General features: G+C 47.3%; 1 protein-coding gene across 2 annotated transcripts in view; it reads left to right on the top strand.

Annotated features, from left to right (window-relative positions):
• Positions 1-898: 898 nt before the first annotated feature.
• The window catches only part of PBX4 (PBX homeobox 4), a 44439-nt gene continuing 32479 nt past the window's right edge, over positions 899-12858 (top strand). The window contains exons 1-2 of one of the 2 annotated variants that reach the window (XM_045492565.1): positions 1021-1135; positions 1816-1944. Coding sequence is in view for 1 of the 2 variants with exons in the window: in XM_045492564.1 (XP_045348520.1) it covers positions 984-1135 (152 nt within the window). In the remaining variant the exon portion in view is untranslated. Of the gene's footprint in view, positions 1136-1815; positions 1945-12858 lie in introns of both variants that reach the window. The other variant, XM_045492564.1, reaches the window with a different exon arrangement.

The raw sequence follows: 12858 nt of genomic DNA, 5'->3' as shown, positions 1-12858 counted from the left end.
AGTGACCGCGTGCTAGGGTTTTGAAGGCCCAGACCGGAGTAGATGGAGAGAATGAATCAACGGGCGATCACTTGTCAGCCAGACCTTGAAAAGAGAATTGATTTCTGCAGCCGAGAAAATCACTCACTTCAAACCCTCCAGCCACCATCACCACACACAATTGCACCCCGCGTGGAAAGCTCTAGAGGGAAGCGCCGGGAGGCCAGGAGCCCTAGTGCCCATCTGACAGGGCCGAGACTGAGGGGACCATTAGGGGACGGGGTGTTAGGGCTTCTGGAGATGAATGGTGAGTGTTGGCGAGGATCTGAGACTCATAGGGATTTCTGAGAAAGGAAGGGGTGGCCTGAAGAGTGGGGTACTCTGAGCAGGGCGGGGGGTGTCTGGGACACGGGGGCCGCTGAGGAAGAGTGGGGACCGTTGAGGAGTGGAGGCTCTCAGGAGGAAGGGGGCTCTGAGGAGGAATGGGGGCTCTGAGGAGGAGTGGGGGCTCTGGCGGGGGGTACAGGGCGTGAGGAAGTAGCGGGGATGGTCTCTGAGGAGACTTGAGGGTCTCTTGAGGAAAAATGCTGGAGCTCTCTGAGGGAGGTGCGGGGGCTCTGAGGAGACATGACGGGCCCCAAGAAAGATTAAGGTCTCTAAGCAGGAGTCGTTTTGAGCAGGTGAGGGAGGTGGACATGGGGGGGCGGGGAGCCTCTGAAGCAGAGCGAAGCAGTGGTCGCCCTTCCTCGGCCAGCAGGAGAGTGAGGATGGGAAGAGCCGTTGCCTGGGCAACTCCCCACCGAGTCCCGGGCCGTTGCAAGGGGCAGTTAGGGGCGTGTCTGTGGGCGGTGCGCGGCGGCCTGGCTGGCGGCGGTTGGCTGGCGGCGGCGGCGAGGGGTGGGTCTTGGGCGCGCGTGCCCGGTGCGCGCGGGTGGCGGTGGTTGGCTGCGGCGCTTTTGTGAGCGGGCCCCTTCCTCCTCGGCGCCTCCCAGGTCCCGCCGCCCATGGACTCCCCGCCGCGCCCGCAGCGCCCCGCGCCGCCTCTCCCGGCCCTGCGCCGCCCGCCGCCCGGGCCCCCACCAGGCCCGGACACAGGCGAGGTCCTGCAGCAGATCATGGCCATCACCGACCAGAGCCTGGAGGAGGCGCAGGCCAGGTGCTGCGCGGGCTCGACGGGGGCCTGGGCCGCCCAAAGTCGCGGGAGTGAAGGGGGCGGGTCGCGGGGCCAGGGCCAAGTTGACAGGGGACCTGAGGAGTGAGGACGGTGCACAGTGAGAGCTTGGGGTGCATCTCTGGGCGGGGAGCTGGGAGGGGAGATGTGGGGGCTCAGGGAGGACTGAAAGGGGGGGCGGGTTCTGAGGCCGAAGGGATTTATGAGGTTCAAATACGACAGACTGAAAGGCTTACGGGGTTAAGCAGCAGGTGATGGGTTTTAGGAGCTTGTCCTGGGGCGAGAGGGATGGGTTTAAGGGGAGTCTGTGGATGGGGAGGTATATGGTGAAAAGCAGTTTTGGGGTTTATGGAATGTAAAGGGTTAAGAGGGGAGATGGGGGGTGTAAGGGCCGAGAGATGGACAGCTAAATGGATGCATTCGTGGGGTTTACGAGGTGGGAAGTTGTGAAGGCAGATAACGGAGAGTGGGTTGTGGGCAGTGGGACTCAGGTTGCAAGTGATGGGGGTGACTTGGTGTGGGAACCATCCAGAAAAAAAGGATGGTGGGGGAGCTGGGTGGAGGGATGGCGGTTCCTCCGTTTTATTAAATCAGCAAAGTTTTATTAGACACTTAACTATGTGTGGGACACCCAGCTGGATGCTGACGTAGCCCTTGCTCTCAAGCTCATAGTTTGAGGAAGAGAAAGTGAGTAGCAAAAACTAAGTCCACCTTGTGAGAGGAAGTCTAAGAAAAGGGACGGCATCCTGTGCAAAGTCAGGTGTAGAGGACACAGCACTTTCAGAGAGCTCAAGGTGAGAAAGAGCTGGAAGAAAACGCAGCCAGAGACTGAAAGTCCTGGGTTCAGTTCGGAGCGAGGTTGGAACCAGATCGCACGCGGCCTACACGTCTCAGGAAGGAGTTTGGATTTTCTTTCAGTTGCAGTGGGAAAAATCACCGCGGGTTTAAGACCACCTGCCCTATTTCCCTCCACCCACCGCTTGTCAGCCAGTGAGGAGTAGTAGCATCTGCTTCACAAGGCAGCCCGTTGTGTCTGGGGCCTTCTCAAGTTATTAGAAAATAGGAAAGACTGAAGTCCTTTTGGAGGATGAGGCCTCGTTGAATGGGGCCTATTCTTTGGGGTGAAGGGTGGTCCCTGAGGATGGGGCCAGGGTCTGGTGGTATGGACTGTGTAGTCAGTGGAGCCGCGTAGTGAGGAGGGGTTATGCCAAAGCCAAGTGAACAGCAGCCACGGGAAGGAGGAGGCGAAGAAAAGGTGGATATGGCATGCATTGTTCGTCAGACTTTGTCTCCTTTGCTTCTTGTGGATCGTCCACGCTCTGCAGGTTCCTAGCCTCTATCTGGAAAGTTAAGAGTGTTCTCCCCCACCTCCCTATGTTCATTCTGCTTTGGGGGGCAATGTGCTAGGTGCTGGCAAAACCAAGATGGCTAAGACCTTCTCTGCCCCATCAGAACTCGTTGAGAAGTTGGGGGTGTGGGAGACTAATTATAAATCGTTGTCGTAATGGGTGTGCACTGAATAGAGGTGATCCCCGACACCTGGAAAAAAAGAGCTGGGCCTGGAGAGGGTGCCCTTGTGTGATCCCCTGTCTGCTAGGCTAGTCTGAGGGCAGAGGCTTTGTCATATTTTCCTGTGTATTCCCAGGACTGTGCACAATGAGCATATAGTAAAGTTTGTGGCACTTAAGATTCTGGGAAAGCTGAGGAGGGGGAAATGGGCTCTTCACACCCAAGGAACCACAGAGGCAGTGCTTTGGGTGTTTGTGGAGCTCCCTGAGTTCCTTCTCTTCTAGGTAGGGAGCTGCTTAAGGAGTGAACTCTGCTCAGGTGTGGCCTTCCTCAAGCATCTGTCACCCTATCACAGCCCCATGGCTGCTGGGTTGTTTTTTTTTTTTTTTTTTTCTTATAGCAATCCAGACTTCCCCTAGATAGGCTTTAGAATGGCGTGCAATCAGCCGCCTCTTCCTTGCTATTCTTTTTTTTTTCTTTTAAGTTTATTTATTTTGAGAGAGAGCGCAAGTGGGAGAGGGGCAGAGAGAGAGAGAGAGAGAGAGAGACAGAATCCCAAGCAGGCTCTGCACTCTCAGCACTTACGAAACTCAGCACTCATGAAACCATGAGGTCATGACCTGAACCCAAACCAAGAGTCTGACACTTAACCGAGTGACCCCGGCACCCCTCTTCCCTCGTATCCTTTTTTTTTTTTTTTTAATTTTTAAATGCTTTTTAAATTTATAGATTTGTTTTTGAGAGAGAGAGAGACAGATGTGAGTGGGGGAGGAGCAGAGAAAGAGAGGGAGACACAGAATCTGAAGGAGGCTCCAGGCTCTGAGCAGTCAGCACAGAGCCGGACGCGGGGCTTGAAGCCATGAACTGGGAGATTATGACCTGAGCTGAAGTCAGATGCTTTACTGACTGAGCCACCCAGGCACCCCATTCCTTGTTAATCTTGAAGGCAGCTTTTTTTTTTTTTTTTCTTTTAAGACTAGCAAATTGAATAGTGAGGCATTATACATGCATGACAACTTGATTGTTGCATAAGTGGTTCCTGGTTTCTTTTTGAGGTAAAAAGCCCCTGGGGCTTTTCTTTTGAGACTTGGTAGCTTCAGATCTGCCCCAGTTTCTTTGGATGTAGCCTTTACCTGAACTCACCCAAGTCATTTAAAAGTCACTCAACTCCAGACACAGTCTTCAGTCCGCAAGTGCAACGTTAGTTCTACTCTGGAGCAAACAACTTGGGTGGGTCTTTTCCTCATAGTAAACTCTGCAGCCTGGTAGATGACCAACTCAAGAGGGGAAACACATCTTGTCTGTCCTGATCAGGCAACTGGTGAGGCTTTTGCAAGTCTTTCTGACCCTGCCCTCTCTCAGTACCCCTGCTGACCCCTTCATAGGCCCTGGAGTCAGTTTAGCTCAACTGTCTAGCAAGAAAGAATTTTTCATCTCAGATGTGCGGCCCTTTCAAACTATTTGGTCACCACAAATATGTTTTGTTTTTGTTTTAATTTTTTTTTTTTTTAACATTTATTCATCTTTGAGAGAGACCGAGTGTGAGCAGGGGAGGGGCAAAGAGAGAGGGAGACACAGAATCCGAAGCAGGCTGCAGGCTCCAGGCTCCAGGCTGTCAGCCCAGAGCCCGATGTGGGGCTCGAACCCACGAGCCATGAGATCGTGGCCTAAGCTGAAATCGGATGCTTAATCAACTGAGCCACGCAGGTGCCCCACAGGTGTGTTTAAAGAGGGAAAGCACACCTACTCTCCTTAAACCTTCATTATTCAAAGGCAGCTGCAAGTGCTTGTGCGTTGTTCATTTTGTCATTGTAGCTGAATAGTCTTAGAATAGTGAACTGTGTATTGTTCTTCCTCTGGGCTACACAGATAGTGGAGTGTGGGGACTTTGGAATATACTGTCTTAGTTTAGATTCAGCCTGAGTCAACTGGGTACTTTCTACTACGTGAGGGATAACCAGTCTTCTTGAATGATCTTCTGACCTTCAGCTATATTCTAAGCTCTTCCTCGAGAAGGGGCAGTTCTGCATTTTCTGATTTGGAACTGTTTACTGATGATGTCCTCCTTTCTTTCTTTCTTTCTTGTTAAGATTTTGTTTTTATTTAAAAAAATTTTTTAAGTTTATTCATCTTTGAGAGAGACAGAGCGTGAACAGGGAGGGGCAGAGAGAGAGAGGGAGACACGGAATCCGAAGCAGGATCCCTAGCAGACTGAGCTGTCAGCACAGAGCCCAACGCCGGGCTTGAAGTCACGAGTCGTGAGATCATGACCCGAGCCGAAGTTGGACGCTTAAGTGACTGAGCCACCCAGGCGCCCCTTAAGATTTTATTTTTAAGTAATCTCAATACCCACCATGGGACTTGAACTCACAACTCTGAGATCAAGAGTCACATGCTCTACCGACTGAGCCAGCCAGGTGCCCCTTTTTTTGTATGAAACCAGTAAGGTGGAAAATTTTATCTCATTTGCCAAGGTTTGTCTATTTTGTCTTTTTTTTTTTTTTTAAGTTTATTTATTTATTTTGAGAAAGAGAGCCTGAGCAGGGAGAGGGGCAGAGAGAGAGAGAGAATCCCAAGCAGACTCTGCACTGTCAGCACGGAGCCCGAAATGAGGCTCTCTCCCACGAATTGTGGGATCATGACCTGAGCGGAAATTGAGTCAGACGCTTAACCTACTGAGCCACCCAGGCACTCTGACTATTTTGCTCTATCATGCATAGCCTTGTTTTTTTATAATAATAAATTTTACAACATTTTACAGTTTCTACATAGGCTATTTCATTTGCTTCTATGACTACCTTTATGAGGGGTTTATGAGAGTTATTATGAGGGCTCTTTTGTCAAGACTGTCAGGCTCCAAAATTCTTCCCTCCTCCCAGGGTCTTTACCCAGTGTTTGAGTTATAAAAATCTGTTGCAAGCTCTGGGCCCTCTCCCACTCCCCACCCCCACGGGTTTGTTCAGGTACCATACCCTCGGGGATCCTCAGGACTCAGAGCCAGGAAGCTGCCTCTTATTAAAGGCTGATCGACTCCTTTTTTATCTAGTAGTGAGATTTCTAAGAAATTAGTATGAAAACTCTAGAGCTGAGGGGTTAATTTTTGGAAACCTGATGGAGAAAGGAAGCAGAATGGTCACAGTGTCATCTGGAGATTCATTCTCCAGGAGCACCTGGGTGGCTCAGACAGTTAAGCATCCAACTCTTGATTTCAGCTCAGGTCATGATCTCACAGTTCATGGGTTCGAGCCCCGCATCAGGCCCTGTGCTGACAGTGCAGAACCTGCTTGGGATTCTCTCTCTGTCCCTCTCTTGTTCCTCCCCCACTTGTGCTCTCTCTCTCTCTCAAAGTAAATTAAAAAAAAAAAAAAAATGTTACTGGAAATTCATGCTCCATACCTGATGTTCTGGGAGAGGCAGCTGAAGAGGACTGGCCTTCAAGTCGTTCTGCGTGAATTGTGTTATGTGTTGCTGGATTGGCGGGTTTGGCTGCAGTGGTCACTTCTTGACCCTTTGCTTGTAGGTACACACTGACTCCCCAGATAGCTGTACCAGTCAATGTGGTAGTCACTCACTATGTGTCTTTTATTTTTATTTTTTATTAAAAAACTTTTTTTAATGTTTATTTATTTTTGAGAGAGAGAGACGGAGACAGAGTGCAAGCAGGCGAGGGGCAGAGAGAGAAAGAGACAGATACAGAATCTGAAGCAGGCTCCAGGCTCTGAGCTGTCAGCACAGAGCCCTACGTGGGGCTTGACCCCACAAACCGTGAGATCATGACCTAAGTCAAAGTCGGATGCTCAGACGCTCAACCGACTGAGCCACCCAGGCGCCCCTCTATGTGTCTTTTTATATTAAAATGAATTAAAATTAAGTAAAATTAAACAGTCTCTCAGTCACACTAGCTACATTTCAAGTGCTCAGTAGCTACATGTAACGAGTGGCTACCATATTAGGACAGATAGAAAACATTTCCAAAATTGCAGAAAATACTGAATAGTGGTGCTTTAGAGCAGTTCTTCCCAGGCTGGACATGGAGAAAGTTTCTGTGGGAACCTTATTGCAGTGGAAGTTCTAATGTAGCAGGTCCCAATGGAGCCCAAGAGTCCACATTTCTTTTTTTTTTTTTTTTTCAACGTTTATTTATTTTTGGGACAGAGAGAGACAGAGCATGAACGGGGGAGGGGCAGAGAGAGAGGGAGACACAGAATCGGAAACAGGCTCCAGGCTCCGAGCCATCAGCCCAGAGCCTGATGCGGGGCTCGAACTCACGGACCGCGAGATCGTGACCTGGCTGAAGTCGGACGCTTAACCGACTGCGCCACCCAGGCGCCCCAAGAGTCCACATTTCTAACAAGCTCCCAAGGGTGCCAGTGCATTGGATCCCAAAGCACACTTGGAGAGGTCGGGCTCTCAAGAGTGGAGATAATAGTGTCCCATTTATTCCTATTTTCATGAATCAGTTTACATAGTAGTTGGTTAATCTGACAAATGAATTTATTTTGGAGCCTAAGTTGTGTTGGTGGGCATAATGGATTTTAAATTAATCACAAGGGTCACATATTAGCATTGTTTTGCCTACTTAATATGGAAAGAACATTCAAAATGAACAAAATTCAGGAAATAGTTGATTTTTTTTTTCTTCTTAATGAAAATATTGGCTTGGGGCCATAACACCCTGTTGTTTCAGGGTCTGTTTACATTTTCAACCTAAGGAAATCAGATTGTGGAAGTTCCAGGGTTGTTTCTGTATTTCCTTTATAGTGTCTATAAAACCACAGCCCAGGGGTGCCTGGGTGGCTCAGTTGGTTAAGTGTTCAACTTCGGCTCAGGTCATGATCTCACGGTTTGTGAGTTTGAGCCCTGCATTGGGTTCTGTGCTGACAGCTCAGAGCTTGGAGCCTGCTTCAGATCCTGTGTCCCCCTCTCTCCCTCTCTGTCCCTCTCCTGCTCACTCTCTGTCTCTCTCTCAAAAATAAACATTAAAAAAATTAAAAACAAAAAAACCACAGCCCAGATTTGTGTTTGTAGAACTTGAGTGTAATAGCAAGTGACTGCTGGGGGATGGGAATAGGTTCTTAGGGCAAAAACCCTTTATATATAGTGAATAAAGATATGATGGAGAATGGTCACTGTTGTATTTGTTTAGAAGCAGGCAATTTGGTATATGGGGTGATGTATTTGAAACTATAAAGATCACATTTAGAAGTTGGCTTTTAGGCAACATAACAGGTACTACTCCAATTAAAGACCTTCATAATTTTTCTTAGGAAGAGATTTCTCTGAATTTTTTCTTTTTTAAAGTTTATTTTGAGACAGAGAGAATGGGTGGGGGAGGGGCGGAGAGACATGGGAGACAGAGGATCCCTAGCAGACTCTGCTGTCAGCACAGAGCCCAATGTGAGGCTCAAACTCACAAACCATGAGATCAAGACCTGAACCGAAGTTGGGCGCTTAACCGACTGAGCCACCCAGGCACCCCTCTCTGAATTTTTTCTTTTATTTAGTTTTTATGTTTTTAATGTTTGTTTATTTTTTAGAAAGAGAGAGAGAGAGACAGAGACAGCGTGCCATCGGAGGAGGGGCAGAGAGAGAGGGAGACACAGAATCTGAAGCAGGCTCCAGGCTCTGATCTATCAGCACAGAACTCCATACGGGGCTCGAACTCCCTCACCATGAGATTGGGACCTGAGCTGAAGTCATATGCCTACTGACTGAGCCACCAGGCGCCCCATCTTTTTTTCTTTTTTAATATTTATTTATTTTTTGAGACAGAGGGCAAGTGGGGGAGGGGCAGAAAGAGAGGGAGAGACAGAGACAGAGACAGGGCGAGTCGGGGAGAGGCAGAAAGAGAGGGAGACACAGAATCTGAAGCGGGCTCCAGGCTCTGAGCTGTCAGCAGGAAACCTGACACAGGGCTCAAACCCACAAACCATGAGATCATGACCTGAACCGAAGTCAGGTGCTTAACCAACTAAGCCATCCAGGTGCCCTGAATTTTTTAATTTGACTTTTACATATACGACATGCTAGATATTTTCTACTGGTAGAAATTTGTAGACTTTCTTAATTCCTCCAGTATTTCTGCAGATTGACATTGCCTATAATATGGACTAAATTTTAGTTGTTAAATAAAAAGAGATGATCTATGGGGCGCCTCGGTGGCTCAGTCGGTTCGGCGTCCAACTTCAGCTCAGGTCACGATCTCGTGGTCCGTGGGTTCAAGCCCCGCGTCCGGCTCTGGGCTGATGGCTCAGAGCCTGGAGCCTGCTTCCGATTCTGTGTCTCCCTCTCTCTCTGCCCCTCCCCCATTCATGCTCTGTTTCTCTCTGTCTCAAAAATAAATAAAAAAACGTTAAAAAAAAAAAAGATCTAATTTTGACTATCTTTAGAACTTACACAAGTGGCAAAGCATAAACTGTCAACTGAATGGTGTGCCCCTTTTCTAAAGATCTATGTCCCTGTATTTAGTATTCTAGTTCTGGAATGCATGTCTAGTTCTGGAATGCATGTCAGTGAGCATTTGGTTTTCAGCATGCCTGTTCAAAGCATGTGGGGAGTCAGAGGAGGAATTTATGGTTTGGAATTTCCCAAAGCTAGATAGTGTTAGCCAGATGGGATCTACTTGTCCAAACCTGGGAAGTAGAATTTCAGGGTTGAAGTTTTTCTTTTCATCAATCTTAAGAAGGTTCATTAGATCCCACCCACTTAGTGACAGCACTCTCTTCTTAGCCTGCTTGTAGGTTTTAGCTTTGCTCTTAGGATTAACATGCTTAGCTTGGCTTGGTCTAGTGCCAAAGGAAAGTCTTGCTGTCTTTGGAGTACTTTCCCTAAGAGTTGAATTTTGTTGGTTTTAAAACAATTTCCTAAAAGCTATCTAAAATCTAAGGTCACAGCAAAATCCCTTTTGAAGTGGTTTTATTAAGTAAAGCAACATGCAGAATATTTTAGAAAAGTTTCACAGGGGCACCTGGGTGGATGAGTTGGTTAAGTGTCTAATTTTGGCTGGGGTCATGATCTCATGGTTCATGAGTTCAAGCCCTGCGTCAGGCTCTGGGCTGACACCTCAGAGCCTGGAGCCTACTTGAGATTCTGTGTCTCCCTCTCTCTCTGCCTCTCCCCCACTCATGTTCTGTCTGTCTCTCTCTCTCTCTCTCTCTCTCTCTCCCCCTCAAAAATAAATAAAGGTTAAAAATTTTTTAAAATAAATAAAGGGAATGGAGCAGGGGAGGAGTAAGGAATCCAGGATGGGACAGGCCACCCATCAGAGTCTTGCACATAAAAGAGGAGTAGGACTTCCCCAAGTACAGAGGAGGGAGAGGGTCAAAGAGAAGCTGGTGAAGAGCCTTGAATGCCTTGCTAAGGGGCTAGAATTGATTAAAGCAGGCAGTGAGAAGTCACACCACCTTTTTGAGCAGGGGAGAGACCAGAAGTTGTGGTTTTGAGTAAGAAATTTAGCAGTAGTATTGACTGTAACCAGTCCAGGGACAAATTAAGAAATAAGGACATTATAATGAGCTTTTCACAGACTTAAATTTATTCATTTTAAAGGTCATTCCTTTATTCAAGTTCTGCAGATTGTTTTCTTGTGTCATGTGAAAGAATTCCCCCCCCCCTTTTTTTTAGTGCCCAAACTGGCTCCTGATCCAAGGTTTCATTTTGCTAAATTACTGTAATAATTTCCATGGTTGACCTTGGATATCCATATATAATCTCAACCCCGACTCATCTAACCATTTTTGGTTTTTTGCCTTTGTGTTTGCTTTTAGAGTGACCTTTACCAGTGATTGATGGCTTCCGTTAATGGATTGATTTTTCCCAATTTCACTGTTACAGAGAACCTTATTTTGAAATGCTGGCCTCTGAGTCCTGGGCTGCTGTTCCTTCCTGGAACTTGGGACCCTCTGTGAATTTCTAGGCTTTCCATCGAAGTTCTATTACTTAAAAATTCATGTCTTCTGGGGCGCCTGGGTGGCGCAGTCGGTTAAGCGTCCGACTTCAGCCAGGTCACGATCTCGCGGTCCGTGAGTTCGAGCCCCGCGTCGGGCTCTGGGCTGATGGCTCAGAGCCTGGAGCCTGTTTCCGATTCTGTGTCTCCCTCTCTCTCTGCCCCTCCCCCGTTCATGCTCTGTCTCTCTCTGTCCCAAAAATAAATAAACGTTGAAAAAAAAAATTAAAAAAAAAAATTCATGTCTTCTAATTTTTTAAACAAAAATTTTAATGTTTATTTATTTTTTTATTTTTAAATTTTTTTTTCAACGTTTATTTATTTTTGGGACAGAGAGAGACAGAGCATGAACGGGGGAGGGGCAGAGAGAGAGGGAGACACAGAATCGGAAACAGGCTCCAGGCTCTGAGCCATCAGCCCAGAGCCTGACGCGGGGCTCGAACTCCCGGACCGCGAGATCGTGACCTGGCTGAAGTCGGATGCTTAACCGACTGCGCCACCCAGGCGCCCCAATGTTTATTTATTTTTGAGAGAGAGAGGGTGCAAGCGGGAGAGTGGCAGAGAGAGAGGAAGACACAGAATTCGAAGCGGGCTTCAGGCTCTGAGCTGTCAGCACAGAGCCCTACGTGGGGCTCGAACTCACGAACTATGAGATCATGACTTGAGCCGAAGTTGGATGCTGAACCAACTGAGCCACCCATGTACCCCATCATGTCTTCTAATTTTTGTTCTGTACCTAGGTCTGTCTCTGGGAGGTACATAATATTGTTGACTGTTTTTGTCAGCTGAACAAATCTTTCTAGAAATGAGAATAATTAAGGAGATCCGATTCCATCTTTGGTTAAGGCATTAGAATTATTATTGCTCTTAGGGAAGATTTTTCAAGAAGTATCCTGTTCTATGAAGAAGAATATATCTCAGTATATCTTTAAATCTCAGTAAATCTTGGGGCGCCTGGGTGGCACAGTCGGTTAAGCGTCCGACTTCGGCTCAGGTCATGATCTCGCGGTCTGTGAGTTCAAGCCCCGCACCGGGCTCTGTGCTGACAGCTCAGAGCCTGGAGCCTGTTTCCGATTCTGTGTCTTCCTCTCTCTCTGCCCCTCCCCCGTTCATGCTCTGTCTCTCTCTGTCCCAAAAATAAATAAACGTTGAAAAAAAAAATAAATCTCAGTAAATCTTTAAATTCCCTGGTAATTTAAAATGATACCTTGTTAAGGAAAGTAGATTGTTCCATAATTTGGAAAAGTAAAAGTAAGTTCCAGCTAAAATTAGGAGCTATAATATACCAGTAGTAGAAGCCAGAATGTGGCTTATGTTCTTTTCATTTCCATGTTCCTTTCTCCTGATATAGTGACCAGCATATAGTTGTTCCAAAATAAAAGTCCTATAAATATTGAATAAATGAGGTTAGAGAGGATAAACCTCTGTGCTTTCATTTTCTGGAGTGATTCTTATATGACTCAGTTTTGCTACAGATTTCTTAGCATTGGTTTTAAAAGGATATTCACAGTGTTGCTTTCTTTTAATTTAATTTAGTTTAGAAAGAGCCTCAAAAGTATCTTTACTTATTTTTTTAACATTTATTCTTTTTTTTTTTTTTTTGAGAGAGAGAGAGAGAGAGAGAGAGAGAGAGACAGCGTGGGGGAGGGGCAGAGAGAGAGGGAGGCACAGAATCTGAAGCAGGGTCCAGGCTGTCAGCACAGAGCCTGATGCAGGGCTTGATCCCACAAACCATGAGATCATGACCTGAGTCGAAGTCAGATGCTTAACTGACTGAGCCACCCAGGCTCCCCCCTAGTGGTATTTTTTAAAGAATTTTTGAAGTTTATTTATTTATTTTGAGAGAGAGAAAGCAAGTGAGTCAGGGAGGAGCAGAGAGAGAGAGAGAGGGAGATAGTCTCAAGCAGGCTCTGTGCTGTCAGCACAGACCCCAATGCGAGGCTTGAACTCACGAACCGTGAGATCATGACCTGAGCTGAAGTCAGATGCTTAACCAACTGAGCCACCCAGGTGCCTCCCCTCTTTTTTTTTAAAGAATTTTTTTTTTTTTAATTTTTTTTTTTTCAACGTTTATTTATTTTTGGGACAGAGAGAGACAGAGCATGAACGGGGGAGGGGCAGAGAGAGAGGGAGACACAGAATCGGAAACAGGCTCCAGGCTCTGAGCCATCAGCCCAGAGCCTGATGCGGGGCTCGAACTCACGGACCGCGAGATCGTGACCTGGCTGAAGTCGGACGCTTAACCGACTGCGCC

The sequence above is a fragment of the Leopardus geoffroyi genome, chromosome A2 (genome assembly GCF_018350155.1).
Source record: "Leopardus geoffroyi isolate Oge1 chromosome A2, O.geoffroyi_Oge1_pat1.0, whole genome shotgun sequence".
In the NCBI taxonomy this organism is placed as follows: Eukaryota; Metazoa; Chordata; class Mammalia; order Carnivora; family Felidae; genus Leopardus; species Leopardus geoffroyi.
Note: the sequence above shows the minus strand (reverse complement) of the source record. Positions and strands in the feature narration are given on the sequence as shown.